Source organism: Dipodomys ordii, unplaced genomic scaffold (genome assembly GCF_000151885.1).
Source record: "Dipodomys ordii isolate 6190 unplaced genomic scaffold, Dord_2.0 Scaffold50, whole genome shotgun sequence".
NCBI lineage: Eukaryota > Metazoa > Chordata > Mammalia > Rodentia > Heteromyidae > Dipodomys > Dipodomys ordii.
This window is the reverse complement of record NW_012267266.1, coordinates 8,142,885-8,170,306: the sequence shown is the minus strand read 5'-3', so window position 1 is coordinate 8,170,306 and position 27,422 is coordinate 8,142,885. Positions and strand designations below refer to the sequence as shown.

The 27,422-nt window shown below is 35.5% G+C and overlaps 1 protein-coding gene across 1 annotated transcript in view; it reads left to right on the top strand.

Moving 5' to 3' along the window:
* Nucleotides 1-27,422, top strand: part of Man2a1 (mannosidase, alpha, class 2A, member 1) — a 158,441-nt gene that overhangs the window by 25,813 nt on the left and 105,206 nt on the right. The window contains exons 3-5 of the mRNA XM_013020384.1: nucleotides 687-831; nucleotides 11,585-11,756; nucleotides 26,210-26,337. Coding sequence (XP_012875838.1) covers nucleotides 687-831; nucleotides 11,585-11,756; nucleotides 26,210-26,337 — 445 coding nt within the window. The remainder of the gene's footprint in view (nucleotides 1-686; nucleotides 832-11,584; nucleotides 11,757-26,209; nucleotides 26,338-27,422) is intronic.

The window sequence follows — 27,422 nt, the reverse complement described above, 5'->3', positions numbered from 1 at the left end:
TTCATGTAACTGTAATCCCTCTGTACAGTAAAATAAATAAAAAATATATTAATAAAAAAGTTAAATCTCAGTTTCAATAATTTCTTGCCTTTTCAAATGATTATAGCTGGTTGACCTTGTTATAATTGTTCTTATAAAATAAAAAAGGAGTAAATAGGATGAAAAAGGGTCTGTATATATGAGGTAGAACAGTAATTACAGATTCATTTTCATTCAGGTATTAGTTTTGAATGTATAAATTAGATTGATTGTAAAATGGAGACAACTCACATATAATAAAAACACAGTTTTTCATTATCTTGTCCATGTAATTGTAACCCCTCTGTACAGTATTTTCACAATAAAAATACAATAAAAACACAGTTTTAGTACCGTAATGGAAAATTATAATATACTTGATGATAATCAAATTTCATGAAAATCTTTTCTATTCCTACAGAATTCTATGAAGTGTATTGGACATAAAGCAGGGAAAGAAGGAATTAAGCAACATCGTATTTAAGAACTAAATGAGGAGGATGTTTTAGAAACCTATTTTGCTAGCACAACCAGCATTTCAAGCATTTGATGATGAACTATTTTGAGCCTTAATATTTTTAATTGATTTTTATATGAAAAAGTTATATATATATATATATATATATATACACACATTTAAATTCAAATTTTTTCTTTCATATTTTTAGATGATGGATGTTTACAGCCTAATTCCCTTTGATAATCCAGATGGGGGCGTGTGGAAGCAAGGATTTGACATTAAGTATGAAGCTGATGAATGGGACACTGAGCCCCTTCAAGTCTTTGTGGTGCCTCATTCTCATAATGACCCAGGTAAATTCTGTACTTCATGAAAGTTTGAGGTCATCAGCTTACTGGGGTTTGAACTCAGGGCTTGGTGTTTTCTAGGCAAGTGCCATACCGATGACCCACTCCCTCAGCCATAGACGTCATCAGCTTCTGTAGGGCCAGAGTCCTATAATTGGCATCGGAGACAGCCTACCTCACTTGCCATGAGACATTGTTTTCTAACTTCTATTACTGATTTGTTCTTTTTATGTAATTCTATTTTGGTGTTTTCATTTTACCAATTTGTGTGCCATGCGAAGGTCGTCTTTATGCAGTATGAAGCAGTGACAAGCATTTAATATTTCTGATAGTTCCTGGACATTTGAATCTTTCCAAGGAGAAACATCTAGGAGGTGGTGGAGGAAACTTGGTGTTTGTTGATGCTGATCAGGCAAGCACCAATATGAATATGGATCCTACTTGTCTGCCAGTGTGAGGTGAATTTAGACTCGTTACTATGTCTCAATGAGACCAAGTTTTGTCTTTGATAGAATCAGGGTAACAGTATCTTCATCACAGGGCTAATTGGAAAGGAACTATGCCTGGCATAAGAGTAGATGCTACTGTTAACATAAGTATTATTTCCTTTGGTGGCTTTATTTAGTAATGCCAGAAAAATCTTTTCTTTCATGGTAAGGAGAAATGGCTATCACGAAAATGAGCATGTAATTAGGTGTGTTCCTGTTTAGTAACAGTGTACCACTCAATGTGAAGGCCTGTGAGTTTAAGTTTGGGGGAGGAGGTGGGGAGGTAGTTCCCAAGACTTTTCTTGAATGACTTTATCATGCTTCTATTGGCTACTTTGTCAATGTCTCAAATTTATCATTGCTTTCAGAGAACTATGATTTATGGTACTGTGGAGATTTTCTTCTTGACACCGAATGTGTGTTTATCTTCAATTTACATTTTCCCCACTAGTTTATTAGATTATTTCTATTTCTGTTATTATATAACTCGCATCTTTAACTCTTAATACTTGAGTTTTAGTTAACTTCATGATTTTTTTTTAATTGGAAGTACTGGAGTTTGGACTCAGGCTCATACTTGCTATGCAAGTATGCTTTAGTTTATTTTTCAGAAAGGATCTTCTATTTTTGCCTAGACTGGAATGAGACTTGAGTCCTACCTATCCCTGGTGGAGAACTGGGATTACTGGTACAAGCTTAGCTGGCTAGGTTAGTGAGATGTTGTTTCACTAACCTTTTTCCTGGGCTACCCTCAAACCATAGTCCTTCCAATTTCTTCCTCTCAGGCAGCTGGGATTACAAACTTGAATCATTCATTGTACTTGGCACACACACTTCCTTTCTTTCTGATGTCTACCTATTTTGTCTACCTATTTCTATTTCTTAAAACAAAAACAAGTTCCACTTTATTTTCAAAGTACATTGTAGGGACTGAGAAGGTGGCTCAGTGGTAGAGCTCTTGCCTTGCATGCATGAGGCCCTGGGTTCGATTCCTCAGCACCACATAAGCAGGAAAAAAAAAAGCCGGAAGTGGCACTGTGGCTCAACTGGCAGAACGCTAGCTTTGAGCTGAAGAGCTGAGGGACAGCGCCCAGGCCCAGAGTTCAGGCCCCACGACCGACCCCCCTCAAAGTACATTGTACTTACAATACATAATATTAAACTATTAAGCTCTTTGAGGGCAGGGATTGATTGCTGTTACTTTTTAGATTTCTGGTCGTTTACATTATGGTTCCTTTTACAGTTAGTATGTTGTTTGTGTCAAGGCATCCTTAATAACTCTTTCTGACTGCAATAAATGAATCTGTCTGTTGGTATCCTAGCAACCACAGTTGCATCTTTTTGTCTTAGTAAAAGATGTTAATGACCCTAACCCTGAGGCCCTTTTCCACTTGAGTTAAAAATAATGGCCAGAATCAGACCTTTTTAAAACTAAAGCAGTTTTTGTTATGAAGCAAAATGCTAGCGAAAACAACTTGCTTATATTTCTAGTTAGTCTTCACTGTTTTTTAGTGAGAGTAGAATATTGATAAATTACTCTGTGAAAAAAATGAATCATTTGGATCATGAAAAATTGTCCTGTTAATAGAAGAAAAAAGAGAAAAGTATGTACACTTATATTACAAGTTAAAATGTGACTATAATGGGAAATCTTCATCGCATACTCCCAAATGAATCTGCAATTAGGCAATTTACTTTCTAGATGAGATCTGCAGAGATGTTTGGTTTTTCTGCATATACAATTTGTAACACTCTTTAGCTCAGTAGTAGTTTGTTTCATCAGTGGATTTATGTCTGTTGAGGAGAGAAGTATTTGAAATAAAATTCTAAGATTTCTGTATTCAGTCATCTCACAAAGAATTTTTTACTGTGCTTTTCTGTAAGCATTTTTTCTTTTGGTATTGATGGTCATGTTCTGCAGAAAAGGCAAATTTCAGAATAGGTTTGTCTCTTAATAAAAGACCTAATTCCATTTTCCAGTCTATGAGGACATGTCACAATTGTCATACAATATTTCAATGGTTTTCATGAGTTAAAACAAAAATTGTACAGAAATTGTTAGGTAAATGTTGATAACTTTTATTGCTATGCTTTTGGAAAGTTTTGATTCAGAGACCATAAAATTAAATGTTAGTTAATTGATACATGTTCCTGTTGTATTTAATAAGCTGATTAAAATACAATTATAGGACCTTTGTATCTATGATCTTAATTCTTTGCTTCCCACTAGCTAAACTGCTGAAATATTTAGTTAATTTTCCTTCAAAGAAATCACAGTGTGTCAAGGAAAGATAAGGTATACTGAGTAGAAAGTTGAACACCATATTGTTAGTTAAGCAATTTGTAAAATGAACATTAGAAAACAATCCCCCATGTGGTATGACTCTAAAATAGTAGGAAGAGTTGTTCCCCTACGTCAGACTGGAAAATAATTTTCTTTTGTACATTTGTTTTTGAAGGTTTTATTTATTTTTTGACTCAATGAATAATTGAGATTTTTCAGCATCTTACAAGATGAGAAAATAGCTCTGTGCATCTATGATTAAAAGCTAATTTGCAATGAATTTATGAATCCTTATTCTAAAAGATTTCACAAAAAAGAGTGGGAACATGAGGAAATCACAGTGTGATAATATTTTTAAACATATCTGTTCAAATATTGTTGGATTCAGTCAGAATTTGAAAGTAGTTATGGTTAGCTGTGGTTGGTGAATGTCTATAGAGACGAAAGCCAGAGAAACAAGTCTATATGAAGGTCACTGGGACAGTTTTGTGTGAATACTCACAGTGCGGTGAGTGCTCTATGCAAATAAAGCAGGTTGTTTGGCTTTGATAACCATTTTGGGAAATGGTGAGTAGAAGAAAGGACTTTTCCAGTCCCACACCAAGGGAGTAGCTGGTGATGACTTAAAGCAAATTTGTTTTTACTGGCTCATATAAAATTGTACATAGTAATTTGGTTTCACCATGACATTTCCCTACATGCATGTACTTTGATCATGTTTAGCCCATCTATTATGCTGCCTACTCCTCCCTTCTCTCCCCTGCTTTCCCTTTCACCTTGAACAGTAAAACTCCGGAGCTAAGGATACAGTAATTTGTGGAAAGCGAGTCAATGATGAATTCTCAGAGACTGATGAACTGAATTTCACATTTATTTGATTCTAAAAATCCATGTTCTTTCATGTACCACAGAGAATCTCTAGATACTTCATTCATTTCCAATGATTCTATTTCCTCTTGCTTTATAGGCATGAGACAACTCAATTTATTTATCTGGACTTCAGATAAAGTTCATAGGATATTCAAACTTAGTAAATAAATGTACAGAATACATGATTAAACTTGAAATTCTAGTCAAGAATAAATAGGTTTTGTAGTCTGTGAATAAGTCGTTTTAGGTATCACATGGGACATGTTGGTTGTTACTTTGAAATTCACATTTAACTCAGCATCCTTTATATACCATTCTTATAATATTGCCCTTGGAAAGAAACACTTCTGAAACCACAGGAAAATATTTCAAGTATTGTTATTTATCATTTACTTTAGCATTATCGATCTCATATTACTCATGCTTTCAACCCCATAATTTCAAGGAACTACATAATATTTGGGGAAGACTTGTCCCTCATTCAATATTAGATGCTTATAGATAGGAAAGGAAATAGCACAGATTTCAAAATTATTTTGGAAGCTGATCTCAAATTTGTCAGATGTCAAAGTATATGGGTCTTTTTAAAGGACACTTTTCTAAGCAGTGTATTATGGAGTCACAGTTAGACCCACAGCTGCAGAGTGAACCAAACCCTGCTGTCCAAATAGGTTCTTGTCTTGTGTGATCACCTTTCCACTAAGGGCCTTTTATGAGAAGTTAAGCAACTTAATGGAAGTGAAGCTGATATGCTTAGAAAAGTATTAGATGACAGTGAGTCAGTTGGAAAGAAAGGTTAGCTTATGTTGGAAACATGAGTTCAGGAGCATTTTGTAGAACTAGCAGGTTTATACTATTCCCAAAACTTGTAGGTATTTGAAAGTACCAGCCTTACGTATGACTGTCCTTATCTTCTCTTAGAAACCTTGATAAGCTCTAAGTTGTCTTCATTTTTCCTGGTTGAGTTCTTCTGTTTCCACTGCAGGTCATAACCAGTTTTCCACAGTATTGCGGCAAACTCATTTTTTGGTACTCTGTTGTTTTTTACCTTTGTAGCCTACTGTTTATATTCTTAAGTACAGATTCTTTAGTAATCAGATTAAAAATCCAGAACTTGTTTTCTGTAGGAAACAAGAATGCTTAGAAGATTTTTTTTTTTTTTTTGGGTTACGGTCATGGGGCCTGAACTCTGGGCCTGGTGCTGTCCCTCAGCTCAAGGCTAGAGCTTTATCACTTGAGCCACAGCGCCACTTCCAGCTTTTTTCTGTTTGCTTATGTGGTGCTGAGGAATCAAACCCAGGGCATTATGCATGCAAGGCAAGTGCTCTACCACTGAGCCACCTTCCCAGCTCCTGCTTAGAAGATTTTTTAATATCTGTCCCTGACTTCTATTTTTTACTGTTATTTCTTCCATATGTTCACTATGTATGTTCACAGCAGTGCACCTATACCACATCAGGTTGCTACATCCTGGTTGATGACTGGCCCAAGACTCTTTCATTATTCTGGATAAAGAATCACTGATTCTTTATTCCTGCAACATTTAGGATATACATATTTTTCACTGTAGTCTCTGTTTTCATCTTGCTTTGCTTTATTACTTTGCCCTTATTAAATGCTAAAACTGTGTTTCTAAATGAGTAAACGAGAATGTTAAGACTTTCACAGCATACTGGGTGGAGAAAAATAAGCTTAACTTGTAATATAAATGTTGCGATGAAAATTAATCATCAATGTATTTGAGTAATAGTAATATCAATACCAACAGTAACACACACACACACACACACACAAATACAAACACACACACATACCTTAATTATAGGTTGCCCTTTAATTCTAAGATTGGATGTTGAAGTCAAATATGGAAGAGTTAAACAAGATGTAAGCACATGTTCATCATTTGTTGATAGAGAATAACTTAATTAGTAAAATAAAGATTGTAAACCTCATTTTCATTTTAAAACTCAGTTAATATCACATTGAAATATAAATAATTCAAAGCTTAAATTGCATATTTTAAATGTTTATTACTGACATTTTACCTATCTGAAAGTAAATATTTTTCACTCAGAATTTTTTATGCTTTTCAGTGAGTTCATGCAAACTAAACTTTTGAGTTAAAAAAATACTATTGCAGCAGCTTTGGCCCTAATAATGTTACAGTGCTCTTTTGGGGGAGAGTTCATTCTTTGAGATGAGAGTTTTAAATCATTTTGGGACTGATGGAGCATTTTAAAATATAAATATTATAGCAATGTAAAGATACTATATAAAGCCAGATACTGGTGTCCTAACTACTTAGGAAGCTGAGACCTTGGAGGATCATGGTTCAATTCACAATCCCCAGTCAGAAAAGTCTGCAAAACCTTGCCTCTCATTACTAGCAAAAAGTGGGAGTAGAGGTGTGGCCCCAGGGGTAGAGAGGCAGTAGCGAGCAAGCAAACTGAGCAAGTGTGAGGCCTCTGAGTTCAAACCCCAATACTGAAGATACCAGGCAAAGACCATTAGGTTAGCCTTAAAATATAGACAGTGAATAATTTTAAGCATCTTTTAATCCACAGGCTTTGTTTTTCAGTCCTTCTGTCCACAGATTTCATTCATCTATCAAGGACATACTGAAATCTTGGTCATGTAGGTTTGCAAAGTTGCCAGATTCCTGAGAATTGGCTGATTTTAAGTTTGGGATGTAGCATATGCCCAGGCCTACTTCTAAAATTTGCAGGATCTGATGCAAAAGGACACAGAGCCCACATACCTTGTGTCTAAATGTTTAAAAGTTATAAATACTAGATACACAATACACAATGCTAGATATATAATAAAAGAAGAAAACTGAAAAAGATTTTTTTCTCCTTTCTGGAGAAATAGGAATAGCTCTGTTGTCTAGAAGAACCAAGAGTGGGTTGGAAATCTTAGGCTCTAGTGTCTTATGCAATGTGGTATAGTATAAGGGAAGGAAGAGTCAATCCCCTTTTCCTCCAAGGCCTTGCCTTGTCCTACACCAGGGGGCTCTTTGTAGCGGACACCATAGTGTTCTGCCTGCATCTCCATGATGAGCCTTTTGGACACTCTTCAGGTGAGGGGGAGAACCACATACTGGGTTGAATGTCTCCTTAAAAGGTAAGTACTGGTAAACTGGAGACCAGCTCAGGGTTGTGTAGACACCGATTTCTAGATTCAAAAGAGGCAGGGAAGACTTTGGATAGAAAAGTTGTGACCCTGGGGATTTGTCCTGTAGAAAGGTGTATAGTCCTAGGAATAGTGGAAGGAGAATGCTCCTTTGGAGTAGAGCATCCAAGGTCAAGTGCCACTTGAGTAGATGCTCAGGATGACACTATATTTGTTTGTGATCCACATAAAAGTGACTGTCTCTTTTAGAGGGTAAGATCTCCTCAGACTTCCAAGTTATTATCAGTAGTACAAAAAATAAATTTAACAATTTAATTACGATTTGTCAATGAGTAATCACTAGATAATTAATTCTTCATGAACATTGAAAATAAGTATTAGAGTTTCCAAGTATATTAGTTTTTTTTTTACTTTAGAAATTAGTTTAAGAAAATCATAAAATTGTTTTGAATTTGGATTTATATCTTTGTTGTGGAACTTCTGATTATTCACACACTGTCTTAAGATATTTCCCTATTTATTTAAGATAGCTACTTGGTCTTTTATAGATGACAGTGTTGTGACAGTTCATTGAAAGGTATTCTTAATGCTGTTCCAGCTCTGGTTCAGTTTCCCAGAGTATTGGGGGGGAGAGAGTGGGGGAGGGAAGCTGTGAATTGACCACTTAAGTAAATCATCTTGTAACTCAGTGTTCTCAGATAATTAAATCTAGAGGTAGGAATATACTTTTATGTTGCAAAATTCATTCCATACAACTTTTCATAAAATACTGTCTTTCTGATTGGTCTCATGTTAATTTACAATTGTAGTTTTTAGAGTAATTTAGAGAAAGAAAGAACCAATTCCATGTAAAAGGGAATACTTGATTACTCTATTGTATAAGAGCAATAAAAGCTAATTTACTGTTATATTACTCAATATTGAAAGCTGCAAGAGGCTATCTTTCAGTTCATTCTTCATTAATTGTGCTATATTGTAGTGGTATTAGTATGTATTATGGATGAGTTTTATGGAAGGCTTTTAAGTTGACATCTCTGAGCTTGTATATTTGGCTCACATAAATATCTTTGACATATTTTCTGCATGATTATTGAAGGGCAAATTAAGTGTTGAAGGCAAAATGGATTAATCAGTCACTGTGATTCCTGTATGAAAACTTTCATGATAAACTCTTTGAAATGAACTTAGCTCATAAAAAATGATGGCTGTTGAAAATCGTTATTTTTTTTAAAGAAAAACCTCTAACTTATTAATCTTCATATAGACTAGTCCTTCTAAAGTTGCCTTTCATGTTAGGTCAGTTGAGTTTTTCTGTTGATCGTTGAGCCATTGCACTGTTCATAGTTCTTTTGTTCATAGTCAAGTTATTAGTAGTTTGGACCTTTGTTTGAATTCAGTTAAAAGGTGTATATGATAGCTTGAAGATGATAATTCTAATGGAGCTTTTTAGGTATCTCTATGATCTGCATTGAACATGCATAACTAGAGTATGGTGCATACATGCATTTGCTTCTGTACATTTGAATTCTGTTTAATATAATATGTATAAATGGGAAATTAAATATTCTTGTGGCAGTTTATGATTTGTTTCCATCTTGACATTTTTGTTGGGTGGTAATATCACTAGCTTGTTCTAAGTCTGCATTAATATGTTAGAGCTGCTGTAACGAAGTGGCACAGACAGAGTGGTGGTTTAAACAACCAGATTTTCTTCTCTCACAGTTCTAGAGCCCAGAAATCCAGGACCAAGTGGTCAACAGGAATGGTTTCAGTTGAGGGCATCTCTTCTTGGCTTATGTGTGGCCATCTTTTCCTTTGTATTGGCATGGGCGTGTGTTTGTGTGTGTGTGTTTGTGTGTGTGTGTGTGTGTGTGTGTGTGTGTCCTCATCTCTTCTTATAAGAGCTCCATAACTTCATTTTACCTTAATTACTTCTTTAGATACTTTATTTCCAAGTAGAATCACATGCTAAGATGCTTTAAACACTTTGTCTCCAAGTAGAATCCCATGCTAAGGTGTAGGAGTCAGGACTTAACATATCTTATAATTGAGTGCATATAATAAGGGCAAAGATTGAATTCTATGCAAACTGATATTTTGAGCAATCAATATGCTTAAGATGTGGAACAACTTGTTTAAATATTTTAGTTATGAACTTTTAGAAATTAAATGTTAGAAATATCTTTAATTTTTTGTACAGTTCTCTACCGTGTTTAATACAATTTTTTAGTTATACAAATAGGAATAGGTCAATTGAAGAATGATGTTAGCAGGTAGTATTTACAGGTGCTGAATTATCTCTGGGCTCAGTTCTGAGCACTTGATTCTAATCTTAAGGGTACTGGCACGAACACCAAGGAGTGTTCCTGTTTAAAGGTGGGTGATTTGCCTTGCCTATCTCTGGGACTTCAATGGTGGAGCCTGATTCAGTGCTCTGGGCAGAGTTCCAGGTGAGTGCTTTGTGAAGCAAGATGGGGTTATTTGCAAAACAGTTTCATCAGGTATATTTGGGTGTTTCTACAGGTCCAAACTTTTTGATTATGCAGGTCTGTGAGACTTTTCTTTGATAATAGATTTAAAATTATTTCCTATTGAGAAAGTCCTGTAAAGAATATTTTTCATTATATTCTTACTTGGGTCATAGTGTCATACTTGATATATTGTAAATAATGTTCAGAAATAATGCCAAATGAATAAGTTAAAGCAAGGGGGATAAATATTGTTACAGCTGCAGTGCCCTTTCCAAATGTACCTATGTGTACTATCCAGACAGTTGTACTGTCCTGCATTAGCAGGTTATTTCTTATTTCTTTATTTTTCAGTACAAATATGGTATACACTGAAAGTTAACCATAATCAGTTACTTGGGCTTCTTATGTATCAGTATGAATTTTGGAAGCAATTGAGCCAGTAGCTAAGCCTGGAAGTATAGAAACTGGCCTTGGAAAAATTCATAGATGACAATTCATAGGCTCCAATCATCTACTATCAGTAGGTGAAATTGATGGCCCTTATGTTTTTTGCTGTTGCCAGTTTAGTAGTCTAATGGCACTGAGTTTGGGTCTATGAGTCTTGTTAAAAAAATCTTTCCTGTAGTTGAATTCTTAATGTCTTTAGGAAATATATCCAGGATATTTAAGAAGTAGGAAAATATAAGAGACCCAAATAGTCAATGCCTACAGTTCTCTTTAAAAAAAAATCATACACAAGTGTGTAAATACTTGTTGCTTGGTTAAGAGGTTGACAAGAGATGTACTTATTATCTGATTTATGTAACTATAACCCCTCTGTACATCACCTTAATAATAAAGTAAAAATTAAAATAAATGAGTAATAAACAGCCTTTGAGAGCAAGAACTTATTTTTTTGGCAAAATTTTATTTCTCAGTATTCTTATCAGTGCTACAGTTATGTTATGGCTGCTCAGCTGCTTTGGGTTAATTTATACTTGTGATTTTTTTCCTTGCCAATTTATTGGGTGAAGGAAAGTTTTACATGTAATATGAGAGAATATAGTTTTTATCTCATGAGACTAGTACTGATTTGCTTGCACAAAGGCTGAAAATGTCCTTAAACTGGAGATAAATAATTGAATTTTTTTTAGATCTAAACAACTACTTTTTGTCCTTTGTTCATCTTTTCTATTGTTATTATTTCTGAGTTTTTGTGAAGGTTTTAGGGTTTTTTCCTCATTTCAGTGTTGTTTTTTTATGGTCTCTCATAGCAACAAAAATAGGATTTCTTTAATTGAAAGTATGAAATGTACGCATTATACTGCCCATGTAATTGTAACCCCTCTGTACAGTGTGTTCACAAAAAATAAAATAAAAGCATATATATATATATATACAGAAAAACTTTTTTAAATACATCTTTATATTAATGAAGGATCTATGTGTGTTCAAAGGTAATAGAATAGAATGTGATTGAGTTGAAATTGGCTGTATGAATCAGACCTTTGTGGTGTATTTGTGTCTTGATTTAGGTTGGGTGAAGACTTTCAATGACTACTTTAGAGACAAGACTCAGTATATTTTTAATAACATGGTCCTAAAGCTGAAAGAAGAATCAAGCAGGAAATTTATGTGGTCTGAGATCTCTTATCTTTCAAAATGGTGGGATATTATAGATGTTCCGAAGAAGGAAGCTGTTAAAAGGTTTGTTTTAAAACTTTTTTTGAAATTTGGTAATATTAAGGTTGATTTTAGAGTGCATTAATTTTAGAAAGTTATATCTGAAATTTATTTTTTTAGCATCCTGTTTTCATTGATATTTGGTTCATCTCTGCAAAAAATGAATCACAAACTTTACCATTGAAGTCTTCTATATCAACTTTATCATAAAATGGAATTATGAGGTCAAAAGGGGGCTTAGTATTTTAAAGGTTTTTTCTTTTTTTAAAGCCTACGTTAAAAGTGCTCTCCTGGAGAGGTTGTTTTATATGTTTTGCAGACTTCCATGTAGAAATGCACCAGTTTCTCTGACAGTAGTTAACAGTACAATGTTTGAAAACGTTGGCCAATTTTATGGCTAAAGTATTTTCATTTGCTTTGTGATTGCTTACAGTGTTACATATTTTCTCATATGTATCAAGTTTTTGTGATTGCTTGATTGTACTTTTCTTTTTCATTTATAGAGTTGTATTTTTCCTGAAGTTGTAATTATTATAATTATTTTTCATATGCAGTCCTAAAATTTTCATGTGCTCAAAATGATTAATTTTTTTGGTCATATTGCTTTTGCTGTCAGTTAGAAAGATCTTTCTTAATCTGGCTCTTGTCCTTTTTAACCTCTAGTTTTACTTTTTAATCATTCTGTTTTTTTCTAGCCTTGAAATTTTTATAATTTTCTTTGTGACAATACTGGGTCTTAAACTCAGGGCCTGGGAACTGTCCCTTAGCTTTTTTGCTCAAGGCTAGCATCCTGCCACTTGAGCCACAGCTCCACTTTAAGCTTTTTGGTGTTTACTTGGAAATAAGAGTTCATAGAGTTTCCTGCTCCAGCTGGCTTTGAACTGTGATCCTCAGACTTCAGCCTCATAAGAAGCTATGATTGTAGGCATGAGCCACTGGTGCCTGGCTCCCAAAATTAATTTTAAAAATATGGAATGATATGAGATTCTTTGATGGCAAAATATCCCTGATTTTAGAAATTATGAGTTATGCTATCATGAATTATTTATATAGCATCACTTTTTTGGGGGGAGGGGGGTCCGGTCGTGGGGTCTGAACTCTGGGCCTGGGCACCGTCCCTCAGCGCTTCAGCTCAAGGCTAGCGTTCTACCACTTGAGCCACAGCGCCACTTCCGGCTTTTTTTCTTTTTTTTGCTTATGTGGTGCTGAGGAATCGAACCCAGGGCCTCATGCATGCAAGGCAAGCGCTCTACCACTGAGCCACCTTCCCAGCCCCATAGCATCACTTTTTTAGCACTTAATGTATTAGTCATTATTTCAAATACTGTGCAAATGTAGTGGATAGTCCTGTCAACAATTCTGTGAAGTGGGCCCAACCAGTCTTCTTTACAAGTCAGGACACTGTGTCATGAGGCCATTCTGCAGTGCTGGTGTGCATTAAACCCAGGCTGTCCAGTTCAAGAGCCTGTGTTCTTTTCCCATAGTGCTACCTAAAATTTAAATCCCCTGCCCTTTTCTACCAAGTTGAAGGATCATCTTTCTTGTATTTAAATATGTATTGATTTTTGGGCATCATGACCTGTTTCATGGATTTTTTCTTCTGTTTGTAATTGTTGCTTTATGACAGGTTTCATTAACTGACAATTTACATGTCTTATTTTTATCAGAAAATTCTTTTAATCAGTGACCATTTAGTTTTCATGAAGAGTTTTAGAATTGATTTGTTAAGTTCTTCCCTGGCCATCAAAATAAGTCGCTGGACAGTAATAGTTTTGGGAGAAATAGGGTTTATATATATTCAGTTGATGTAGCAGACTTCTACTGCTTGCTCTGTTAGCTAGGAAGGAGCTATAAGGGTAGGTTGTTTCTCTGGGGATGTGGACTGAGCTAGTTAACTACTAAGGCCAGTGGACCAGACACTATTCTGCTGTAGACACATGTTATCATGGGAGCCAAGGCTGTGAGGATATCCCAGTTATTCAAAGTAAGTTAGGATTCAAATTGTACTAATAAAATGCCCTGGCTTTTATAGTTCAGCTATTATGGCAAATTGAGTGAACATACACAGGGACATCCACACACACAGCCTGATACAATATTTTTGAATCCTTAGTTCATATTATTAACTTGAAACGTTTCAAAAATTAAGATCTGCCTTAGGAAACCACATGGAAGAAACTTTTTTTTCCTCTTAGTTTCACAAAAGATTTTTTTTTTTAGTATAATAAGGTTAAAGTGGAGAGAAAAATAGAAACATTTCTTGTCCCTAATGGAGGAAGTGGGAGTTAAAAATTTCCTGGTTTTTTTCATTGGTAACGTTGTCTAAACATTCAGATTTAAAAACATTTTTTTTTGTCTAGAACTTACACTATTCCTTGAGTACAAATAATACTTCATATTTCCTTTTTGTAGGTATTTGCTGAAATGTATAGATTTTAGGGATTTATTACATCTCATTAATTTTTGTTCTTTTAATTATTTCCTTTCTGACTTTTTTCCTTATCTTTATTAGACTGCCTAAAGCTTCTACTTAAATTTGTTGGTTTTTACCCTCTCTACTTCCCTGAAGAACCAGTTTTACCCTTGACCTTTTCTGATTTTCATCTTTACTAATTCTTTCTACCTGCTTTTGCTCATGCTAAATGGACCAGTTCACGTATTTTAATAAAAAGTGAACTACTATCTGTACCCTTTTGCACTAGCTTTTAAATATTTGTCATTTTCTCACCATTATATTTTTTCCTTTAAACATTATATAACTGTGCTTATTGTTTTCCTTTTGATTGAATTTACTAGAATAATTTTCAGCTAGCAAATGCTGTTTTCTCCCAGTTATACTTTAGTAAAAACCTATCTTTATTGTCTGTGGTTAGAGTATGGACTGCACAATTTTATTGGTTAGTTGTTTATTTATTTTTAAAGTTTATTTTACTGAGGTTTGAATTGAGGGCTTGCCAGTCAGGCACTTGAGACATACCTTCAATTCTTTTGCTCTAGTTATTTTTGAGATAGGGTCTTTTTCCCCCAGGCTAGCCTAGATGGCAATCCCTCCTGTTGACACTTCTTGCTATAAACTGAGAACAGGTTTTCCCAGTGAGATGAGGTCTTGAAAACTCCCCCTCCCTCCCTCCCAGGCTGTCTGGAACTGTTATCCTCCCAATATGTTTCTTGAGTAGAAAGAATTATATTTGTGAGCCACTGTGTTAGCTTAGATTTTTTTTTTTTAGGTTTTTTTTTAGCTTTTTAAAGATTTTTTTTTTTAGATTTGTTTTTAGGTTTTTATTTATTTATTTATTTGTGGCTTGATATGCGACTAGCATGTGACTAATGCAGATGAATTTCCTAATACTAGAAGAGCAACATTTTGTGGAATATAGATTTTGTTGGATTTACCCTAATTCAATCTTTTTTGGGAGGGTGGGAAATGCTGGTCTTGGGGCTTGAACTTAGGACCTCTCTACTGTCTCTGAGCTTTTGTACTCAAGACTAGTGCTGAACCACATGAGCCACAGATTCACTTCTGGCGCTTTGGTGGTTAATTAGAGATAAGAGGCTCATGGACTTTCTTGCTTAGGCTGGCTTGAAACTATGATCCTCAGATTTCAGCTTCCTGAGTAGCTAGGATCACAGGTGTGAGGCCTCAGTGCTCAGCACCCTACTTAGTCTTTTATAATTACAATTTCATCTATGTATATGTAGCTAGGTCTGTGTTCACCCAACATACACATTTCCAACATTGACTGTGTGCAGAATTGTACAGAAGGACTACAGTGTTTATGGAAAAACAACATGGCTTTAATGCACAGCTCAACAGCTTCATTAATGACAACACCCTCAACATGAAAACAGAAGACTAACACAGGTGCTCTTCCATTGTTTCACATTTGATTAAGAAATGCGTAGGTGAAAAAAAAATGTCAGTTTACCTTAAAAGTTGATGTTTGATCTGGAAGTGGGGTCAGAAGTATTGATTGTGAGCTATGTGAAACTGCAACAAATATATTTCCCGAAACTAGAGTTGTGAGGCAAGTATGCATGAGTGAGGAGCATAGATAGCAAATGATGGACCAACCACTTGTGATGTTTGTAGTGTTCAGGTATGTGTATTCTAGACCTCAGCAAAGTCAAGTACAGCTGTCTGCTTTCGCCTAGATTTTTTTTGTTGTTGTTGTTCTTTGTTTTTTGTTTTCTTTGTTTTTGGTTTGTCATAGGACTTGAACTCAGGGCCTGAATACTGTCTCTGAGTTCTTTCGTTCAGGGCTGGTGCTCTACCACTTTGAGGCCCAGCTCCATTTCCAGTTTTTGAGTGGTTAATTGGAGATAAAGAGTCTCATGGGGACTTTTCTGTTCAAGCTGGCTTTAAACTCTGATCCTTAGATCTCAGTCACCTGGCTGACACCTAGAGTTTTCTTAGGGCTAAACTGCACATGAACAGGACAAAGTTAGTTCCTAAATGCAATGAAGCACTGTGGAACAAATTGCCATTTTAAAAATAAACATTAAAAGCATAACTGATGATATATAACTTTTGCTACTGTTCTCTTGCCAGCTTCCTTCTATTTTTGTTTCTCTCTTTTACCTATGTAGATCATTCATTCAATGGCAAACACTTCCTGAATATTAACTATGGGGCAAAGATTGATAGGTATTTCTGTTCATTTAACTTCATTATTAATTGTTTTTTTCACCATTGATAAGTGACAGTCTTTTCTTCTTTTAATGACTAACATTGCTGTGATTATAGTTCCTCTGTTGCTATTATTTGTTTGAATTTGTCTGGTCTATACTGCCTTACTTTAAGGATAGCTAACTACCTTAGGCAGTTGGGTTGGGCATAGTGTAGGATCAGCAGGCAGGCTTCCTAGGTTCAAATCCTGTCAGCTCCCACCTACTGTGTAATTTTAGATAAGTTATTTAAGTAACTTTTTGTGCCTCACTTTATTTATCTAATAGAGACAATTTTTTACTACCTATTTTATATTTTAGATAGATTGAATTAATACCAGTAAGATGCCTTTTGGCTGGCACATTTTAATTTTTATTATTATTATTTACAGCTCTGAAAATCAAAACCAGGCTTTGTATATGCTAAGCAAGAACTTCAGGGCTACTGAATTATTCTTGTAACCTTTCTGGTACATTTTGAAATCTCCAGTAAATATTTGTGGCTTTTATTATCTCATCTTTTACTTTCTACTTAGAATATTTTCCTTGGACCCTAAATGTAAATTTTAGAGCTGATGTCATCTTGGAAGTTTTCATCTTTTAGTAGGAGAGCTAATTATAAAATTTATGTTTCTGTTCTATCTTTAAAAAGCTTATGTAATACGTCATTGAAGATAACTTTTTTAACCCTCTGCTTAGATGCTTTTAGAATTTTTAAAATACTCAGGAAATTCTAAGTTTTCAACAAGTTCTATATCTAGGTATTTATAACTTTTCATAGTTTCCCATCTCTCAGTTCAAACACTGCAATAGCATATGTTTTCTGCACTTCCTAATTGATTTTTTTTTTTTTTTTGGTTGGTCGTGGGGCTTGAACTCTGGGCCTGGGCACTGTCCCTCAGCATTTCAGCTCAAGGCTAGTGCTCTACTACTTGAGCCACAGCACCACTTCTGGTTTCCTGAGTGGTTTAATGGAGATAAGAATCTCACAGACTTTACTGCCTGGGCTGGCTTTGAACCGAGATCCTCAGATCTCAGCCTCCTGAGTAGCTAGGATTACAGGCATGAGCCACTGGCACCTTCTTATTGAATATTGCTTGTATTTAATTTGTTTTAAAACTGCATTATCTGGCATTTCTGTTTTTTTCTATCTGCATTTTTATTTCAGTAACCAGGTATATTTATTGCCTTTGGGAAGCTTCCTCTCAAGGAAGATTTCAGTACTCTGTGGTATTGAGTCTAGGCTTTCCTGGCTTGGATGCTTTGTGGTCTTTTTTTTTCTAGATCTTATTTTCCCTAAGACCAAGCATTTTCCCCCTTTATTCATCCTTGAGCAAGAACAGCTTTATCCACACCTGGCATTTGACCCCCAACAAAGGGTAACTTGCTTAGAAAATCCTTCTGTTTCTAGCCAAATGCTGTCATTTCCCTTGGTGTGTGTTCTTACTGGCAGGTCAGCCTCTATCCCACCTGATTTCCATTGGGAAATGGTCCCTCACACAGAGAAGTCAGCTCTTCCTCGGGTCAGCTGTGATCTGCATTCAGTTAATCAGCACATTAATTCCCAGGATTTAGGACCTTTAGAGCCAGAGGTGTGGGCTGACAGATGGAAGGTAGGAAAGTGACATGGAGGGAAGTAAAGATGGTTTTCTCAAAGCACCTGCATTTGTGAGTCTTCCCGCCCTCTGATATGGTCCCTGAAGACTCTGCTTTGTGACTTCATTCCCCCCCAGCCCTTTGTTAAGACTAGACTTAAAACTTGTGCTCAATTATTTTGTGCCCAGGAATGTTCCCCAGTATGCTTTCTTTCCAGAATCAGATGTATTGCTTGCAAATAAGAAAGCTAGCAGATGTGTGCCTTCTTAGTTACTTTGTTCAGTAAGATGCTGGAAGAGTACCTGAGCATCAGAGATCCAGCAGCTGAGGAATATGCCCAGATTATAAATGGAATTAGGTTGGGCCTGCAGTAGGGGGAGAAGGGGCTGGAGCTGGGAGAAGATCTGGAGAAAGAATGCTTATTAATGTTTTGTCTTTTTTAAAACTGAAGCTGCTGAGCCTGGGGCAGACTCTCTGAGTTTCTTTCTGGGTGGCCAGGTATCCTAGGTGGGAGATTTGAGCTGTGACAAAGAATATTTTCAGAATATACTGCCAAGTTCAGGCTTGGAAAGGGAGTTTGCTGCCCTCTGTGTTTGGTCCTGTGAGGCCATGCTTGGTTTCCCCTATTGACTGTGAGAGCTACCTTCTGTAGCAGGCAAGATCTAAAGGTAAAGGAACTGCCAGAGTAAGGCTATTGTGTTATCGGTTTTTTCCTAAGATTTGGCTTTGGCTCTCCAAATTGGGCTGGTGCTGGAATGTCTCAGAATGGTCTTCTTTTGTGACTTGACTGATTCCCCCCCCCCCCCCCCCCCCCGCATCAAGTATTTGAATTCTTTTACTTTCATCTGCCCTTTGTCAGAAGCATTACAAATTTTATGGCATATGGACAGCTTTTTTTCTCTTCATTCTCTTTTACTATTTTATTATTTACTTTATTTTACCATTATTTTTTCTACTTTTAGTTATGTTGAAACATAACATTCATAAGAGTTGGCCACTTTTTGATGTACAAAAATGGAAATTTCATAGGATCCAATTCATTTGAGAAAGAATACTAATTTTTTTTGGAGGGGAGTGAGCATAATGCAAATAAGAATGTACTATTCAACTCTTTGTCTTACTCAAACTCCTTTTGAGAGCTTCTTTATATTCTTATTGGGAAATACAGACCTGGTGTTTAATGGTAAATATTTTTCATTTTTTTGAAGAAAAAGTTGTCTTATAATCACATAAGGACATTGGACTTTGTTTTGGGTTAAGATTTGCTAAAATGCTCTTTCTTAAACCTATAAATATTCACTTTATTGGTTTATTACATTTATGTGGAATAATAGCATTTGCTTTCCTTACTTGAACAAAACATCCCTGTTGTTTATTGCCTAAATGCAGGCAACATCTATATATTTCAGGGGAAACTCAATACTTAGATTTTCTTCCATAATTTGAAATTCTTAGCTTGAACACTAAGTGGCATTACTAATAGAATTTTTTTGACTACTAGTCTAATGCTTATGTAATGGCTTGTTTTTCCCTTTTTGAAGATGAGCTATGGATTAAATGTCTGTACTTAAAATTGCAAGCTTGCTGTTGCAAAGCAGAACCTGCTAATTCCAGCAGCGCTTCACCTAAGCTTTTATTGTCCCTGAAGAATACCAATTGATTGTGGGAACTTAACATAAACATAACTCAAATGATCTTCATAATCTATTCTAGCATCAGCTTAGATTCTTCTCTCCTGCAGCAGTAGTATTTTACTCTATAAGCTTAATAAAATGAAAAGTCTAGTTAACTGAAGCAAGATCCATGCCAATAGCATCTAGCTATTTTCTAGCTCTGCCACTTTTGGGTGTTCTCAATTTCACTAGCACAGTCAGGCCTTAGTATCTGACTCTGATCATGTTAATTCTCTGCTTTAAATTATTTCAATGATACTTTCTTTTTTTCGTTGGGGGGACCCCAGTCATGGGGCCTGAACTCTGGGCCTGGGCCTTGAGCTCTTTAGCTCAAGGCTAGCACTCTACAGCACCACTTCCGGCTTTTTTCTTTTTGCTTATGTTGTGCTGAGGAATCGAACCCAGGGCCTCATGCATGCAAGGCAAGCGCTCTCCCACTGAGCCACCTTCCCAGCCCGAAATATATTTTTTTAATCACCTAATGTGAGAAATATTCTTAAAATATCACCCATATATTTAGGCTTCAGTTTTGTCACTTTTTACCATCCCAAACTATAAAATGATGTCTATTAGACAGTAATTCCCTTTTCTGTCTATAGTTACCTCTCCCACTTCCTGAAAATCTGACCAATTTACTATCTCCATAGTGTAACTACTAACCTCATATAAAGGTGCAATGTTTGTTTTGTTGTGTTGGCCTGTTTCTTGTAGCACAGCATCTTCCAGGTTTATGTTGTGCCATCTGTCAGTTTCCTTCCTTACTAAGTCTGCATATAAACCACATTTTTTCTACCCAGTTGGCCTTTGATGAACATTTGTGCTCTTTCTGTTGTGCATAGTGCACTATGAAGGTTATGTACAATGCAGCTATAAGGTACAGATACCTGTTAGAGTCATTTCTTTCAATCTATTTGTGTATATTACTCAGAAGTAGGTATATCTAGGTTTAATATTTTGAGGAACCCTTGTATTGTTTTCTATCCTGGCTCTACGGTTTTACATCCCCACAAATGAGGTACAGATTTCATTCTTTACATCTGTAACACTTGTTTGCCGGATTTTTTTTTAAAATGATAAACCATCCTAATGCATATTATACCATGTTTTGTCATCATATCTTGGAGATCCTTGCGTAAAGTCCATTTTGCAAGCGGGATTTAACTTACGTAAGTACTCTTGGTTATGGCCCTATTTTATCTTTAGTATGGGTGTTTTTATGTTTTAAATGTTTTCTGAGTTTTTTGAGTGAATGTGCATAAAAGTACATATGCATTTTACATTTTGTCAGCAGTGTGTGAGATTCCTATTTGACATATCTTGTTTCCATAGTGTGTTGCACAACTTTATGGTTTTTCTAGCTATATAAGTGAAAAGGTAATATTAATTGAAATTTTGACTTGTGTTTCCTTATGCGAGGTTAAATTTCTTTTCATTTTAGGAGCCATTTTCCCCCTAAAATTCCTGCTTTACATCTCTGCTTTATATTATTGTTCTTTTGCATTCCTAGTACCTTTTTCTTACAGTTTTATATCAGTAAGAATACTTGAGTATTGAATGGAGGGATTCCTGCCCATTTGATACTTACAATCTGTCAGAGGAAATAGTAATCATCCAAATATATAATTAAGTTTTATGATAAGTGGAATGAAAGAATTTGTGATTTTATGAAAGCTAATAATTTAGGTGAGGTTTGGGTGGGATGGAGACATGCTTCCTTATGGGTTCCTAAGACCCAGCTAAGCTACAATTAGAAGGGAAACCTGAAGCCAGCTAGTAAGTGGGACTAGTTCATGGCATAGATCTGAAATGTAGTGAGGAAGAAATGAGGGATAAGTCGCATCTTCTTTTGCTCTCATACACTGGAACTTTGAGGACAGGCAAAAAATATCTAAGATTCTCCAGTTACTGTATGATGAGTTTAAAACAAGTCTTATTTTGCTTTCATATGAGGTACCCTCCTGAATGGAATCTGAGTCAGTGAGTCTGATTAGAAAATGGCTTGATTCTATGGGAGCCTCTATCTTTTTGAGTTTTCCGTTTAACTTTTTTTAAATTTAAGAATGAAACCCTGTACATTATCTTGTATCATTTCATATTTCCTCAAATGTGTGATTAGAAATTCATTCATTTTCTCATGTGAAATTAATTTGTGATTCCTTGAAGCTTGCTAAATGATGCATTGTTTGCTACTTAGTTATCTGTAACAATTTCCCCATTAGGGAAAAAGCTCTTTGAGTATATATCCTTCAGCATGTGAGCAAATTCCAAATGTTTGGTGATTCTATATAGGAAGAAGATGACACTCACTGGAAATGATTTACAGCTTCTTGTCATTTGTGGTAAATTCTTAAGTGTAAATTGTTCATCTTAGGCAAAATGAACAGTGACAGATATGCCCAGCTTAATTTTGATCAGTTTTTTCCTAGAGCTTTTTATAACAAATTCCCCAGCAGTTAAGTAGGAACAGAACTATGTTAATAACTTTTACAAGACAACTTCCCATTGTGAAAAGTGTTCATATTGGAACCTGGTACCTGGTTTCTGGGCTTCTGTATTTTCTTGATATGTGTGTGTGTGTGTGTGTGTGTGTGTGTGTGTGTGGTGTGTATATATTCCTTTATTTTCCTTGTTTTCAGGTTGGTTTGTAGATCTTGTGTTTGTTAGGAAATGTCATGTGTTAAATAAAATAGCTAGAATTCAAAGAGCATCTCGTAGAAACTAAGAATAGACCCTATGGGCTGGGCATGTCTTTTTAAATTTTTTTTTAATTTTTAATTTTTTTATTGTGAAAACACCATACAGAGGGGTTACAATTACATGGGCAAGGTAATGAGAAATTTCTTATCAAGCATTGTTGCCTCCTCCTTTGTTTCCCCTTCCCATCCCTTCCCATCTCCCACCATCCCCCCCCAACATGTCTTTTTTTGGATATGTTTTCCTGTGTTTCACAAAAATAATTCAGTTGATGCTTAATAAACAATAAATAAATTAATATACTTGGAAGTGGTTATATTTGGTCTAAGTAGATTTTCTGCAGACATAGGTACAGACATCTCCCTTATACATTTTTTAATTGTTAAAGTCTTGGGAGTGCAGTTACAGTCTATCTTAATTTTAACATTACCTTATTACTAACAATGACTTGAAGTATAATGCCTTTTTTGTGGGTCATATAGCTTTTCTGCAAATGTCCTGACATATTGTTTGCATTATAATTTTTATAACTATAAATAAAGGATGATAGTCTTTATTGCATCTCAATAATTGGGCCAACATCTTAGTGGGGTTTTTGGGGGTAGGATTACCATTTGCTTTCCTCTTACTCATCAAATACTTTTTAAGTATTTATCTAACGTATTTTGGAATAGGGGAAAATGTATGTGCTTATAAAGTTTTTTCTTCTCTTTGTAGTGATGCCATGTGTTTGTGTTTACATGTTTTGTTTACATGTTTTTGGAGATTGATTGCATGTGTTTGTGTTTACATGAATAATTTGTAGATATTTCATATCAAACCAGACTTTTCCTGAAACTTGTGTTTTCTTACATTGTTTTTCTTTCTATGGATGGTTCACAGGATTGTACAGTAGGAAAAACAGGCAATTTGGTGATACAGATAGAACTCACTAGTCTGGTTGTTGCTACATTACTTAGGCTGTTGTTTCGTATTTAAAATGAAGTTAATGGTTTTCTTCCAATAGATTGGAGAAACTATGCAATGAAAATCTACAGCTGATGTTCTGTCTAGTCTGCTATCATAGCATCATTTATACTTAGGTTTAACTGATTAATGATTTTTTTCTTAAGTATAGAAATGTTTTATTTTAAAACAGAAGTCCTTTGGTTTCCATTGCTATCTTGGCTTTTTTAAAAAGTTGGTTTGTGGGCTGGGAAGTTGGTGCAGTGGTAGAGTGCTTGCCTTGTATGCATGAGGCCCTGAGTTCGACACCACATAAGCAGAAAAAAGCCGGAAGTGGTGCTGTGGCTCAAGTGGTAGGGCTCTAGCCTTGAGCTGAAGAGCTGAGGGACAGCGCCCAGGCCCAGAGTTCAGTCCCCATGACCAAAAGTTGGTTTGTATTAAACAGAAGTAGGTTCTATTGTTGCATCTCCATACATACGTGTGTGTTTATATATATATATATACACATATATATATATATATTATATATATGTATATATATATATATACACACACACACACAATATGCCTCTTCTTAACCAATTCTTTTCTCAATAACTTAGTGTATATATTAATAATGTCTGATCTTTTGGTGTGGCTGTTCTATGCCATACTTCTGGTAAATCTTTAAGGTCTTATACCAATGGGAAGGGCAGGTTTCTCTTTGCTACTCTTTTCTAGAATGTTTAACAGGGATTTTTTGGTCATCAATATTCATCACTTCAGTTTTTTCTATATCATCTTTTTCTTTCAGTTTAAAAAATGATTTCATATCTTCCCATAGTTTTCATTTTGCAGTCCCCTAAAGCTTAATTTTTACATAGCCCCTTTCCTAAGATAATTTATCTATTGTAGTTCTTTTTGAGGCCTTACTGTCATCACAGACCAAATTTATATGACTCAACTTACCTTCACTATTCATTAATGTTACTAATTTGTCATTTGAAACTCCTAAGTCATACTTACTGCAGTCTTTTCTCTTTTTTAACTCCAATTGTTTTCTTGTTTCCAGCTGATATTTCATGAAATGTCTCCTTTTCTCTTTCTCCTTTTCGTATATTGTAATGCTACAGTATTCTAGATCTTTGAGACTCCTATTTCACAACCCTTCCGCTTAAATTCATTTTGCATATGTCTGTGTACTCAACCGATTATGAGACTTTTTGTAAATACTTACATTAAAAACTGAGAGTCTCCTTCACTGATCCTCAAAGCAGGCTTCTCAGATCTGGCCATGCAAATGGGAATAACACCGCTCATCTCAGTCCCTGCTGTCTTTGTACTTCTGTTCTAATGGTGGGTGGGAGGCAGCAGGAGAACAGATGCATGCAAATAAGCAGGGTAACTTTGGTTCATGATAACAGCTATGATCTGATAAGAGCGTGGGGGTGCAGTGGGAGTATGGGTTTAGCTTGGCTCTCATGGGGACTTCCCTGAGTAAATTATAGATGACTCGAAACATGAAGGCAGCCAAAACAGGGCATGCTGGGAAAGAGAGTAGAAAGTAAGAAAATGCTAGAAAATAGCTTAACCAATGGGAGGCTTACTCCTTAAAGTATTATATGTTGATAAGAACTCAGTATACCATTAAAGTAGGGACCCCAGGGACCATGAGAAGGGTAAGGGAGGGTCATTCACAAGTGGATCTCAGGAAGTTATCTGCTACATGTGAGATTCTTTGCTTGGTTCACTGATGCTTGGAGATCATTCATGCCCATAGGACAGGAGTGATGTAGTAAAAGAAAACTGATGATAGCATGGGAAAAAGAAAATTTTCCAGAAGATATATTGATTGGACTATGAAATAATGAGATTGAAAATGTTTGCACATTTGATGCACATTTGAGATTAAACTCCAAAGTATAACTCCACATCTCAGGTCATTGAGCTCTGATCATAAGGCATACAGGAGCCTTTGGGGTATATGATGTTGGGTGTATGACTGCTAGAGAGTGGCTGGATCAGGCACTCAGCAGCTAGACATATACAATGACTAACTGACATTAGGATCATTGGGACTGAGGGTAGGCAGTACAAAATAGCCTTGGGTTTAGTTCATTTTGATAAATTTCTAGCTTGTGTGTAAATTTTGGATTTATGACTATTAAAACTTCCTCACTGCTTTCTGAACATTTGCATTATTGTGCAAACCATTATGTTAAAACTAACAAGTGTCCAACTCTTAAGATGACGACTTTAATTCTTTACTTTTATCCTTTTTAAAACAGTTTAAAAATTATTAATAGTTTATGATTCTTTTTTTCCTTCTCAGAGAAAGCCAGGGCTTGGGATCTTGTTACCCTGTGTAATGTTATGATAAAGGTATACCCAAGAGGCAAATGATGATAGTGTCAAAACTGTTCATCCAATAATGAGAAATTAGCTACATAGCTTACATGCCAATTAAGCCTGGAGCAAAGTGTTTTAAATATTAGTTTTGTGTAGTTTACAGGATTAACTTATCAGTGCCATAGGGCTGATATACATACTGATTTCTTGTTATTGGTATTGAAACAAATCTCATCCTTAAAATGACAGCTGTCTAGCAAACACTGTCCAATGCTGCAATATTAAATCCTGTGTGTACGGCTCTTGGCTACCAACAAAAGTCTTTGCACCCTGTGCAAAGAATGATCATGGTAGGAAAAAAAGGGTTGCTCAAGACACTGTCCTAAAGTGGCTTTACCACCAGGGCCCTGAAGTTGAATTTCACTTACTGGTTACCAAAAAGTTATTTTTTTTTTTTACAGCTAGCATAAGTTCCAGTTATATTTGAGGACAATTCTTAAATGTTTATGCTATTTTAGTTCTTTATTTGACCATAAGTTTATCTGTTAATATAGCCTCTTATTATTTCCTTCCTAGTTTACTACAAAATGGTCAGCTTGAAATTGTGACAGGTGGCTGGGTTATGCCTGATGAAGCGACTGCACATTATTTTGCCTTAATTGACCAACTAATTGAAGGACATCAGTGGCTGGAAAAAAACTTAGGTATGTGTTTGTGTTTTCCGCTTGCCCATAAGCTGTTTGGGGAAGTTAAGTAATGTCTGGTTCTTTGGTTTTCTTAAACATTAATTTCCCAGTACTGATAGTTATTGGATAATTTATTATTCATTAATGTGTGATGTTTCTAAGGTAAGAGACTAAGTTACATAGATAAAAAAATAAATTTTTCATTTAGGGTCATCTATCATGTCTATTTTGTCTATTTTTATTAGATTTAGAAGTTTTTCTTGTAATTGTGTTTTAGTTAAGGCAGGAAATTAGAGGCAAACACTTAGACTAACTTAAGTTAAAAAGAGATATGGTGGTTCAGATGAGGCTGGATCCAGAGAACTTACGTAATCTACTTACTGTTTGGGCTTATCTTGTTTGTGCTTCAGGCTGTCTTCTGCACTTTCACACTGTGGTAAAAGGGACCTAGGTATCCGAGAAACTTCATGTTTCATATGATTGGCCCTCCACTATCACGTGCTTTATCTAACAGCCAATTACTGTGTCCACCAAAGGTGTAGGAGCTGAAATCACAGCAGCCTCATCATTTTGGTGCTAGTGGCCTAATGGAAAGGAATTGTGCAGGGAGTACCAGTGTGAGAAAATTCTCCTTACAGTGAATGAGAAGGAGAATTCAAGTCTGATAAGATCAGATATTCACCGTGACTCATGAAAACTTAAGCCGAACTAAAGTGAAATCCTTTTGAAGCTGGGTGCCTCTGGTGGCTCACCCTTGTAATCCTAGCTCCTCAGGAGGCTGAGATCTTAAGGATAGTGATTCAAAGTCAGCCCAAGTAGATAAGTCCACCAGACTTCATTTCCAATGAACTGGCAAAATGGCTCGAGTGGCTCAAACACTGTTATGAGCTAGCAAGACTAACATGAGGGTCTTGAGTAGCTCAAGTCCTGACCCCCCCAATACTTCATACTAAAGTTTAATTTGATGGTTTTCATTACGTTAAGCATACATATTCTTTATTAATGTCTAGATAACTAGTTATTTAAATATATTTTCCATTAGAGTTAAAAGTCCCTTATCTAACATACTTTTTTTCTTTTCACATAATTTTCATTTAAACAAA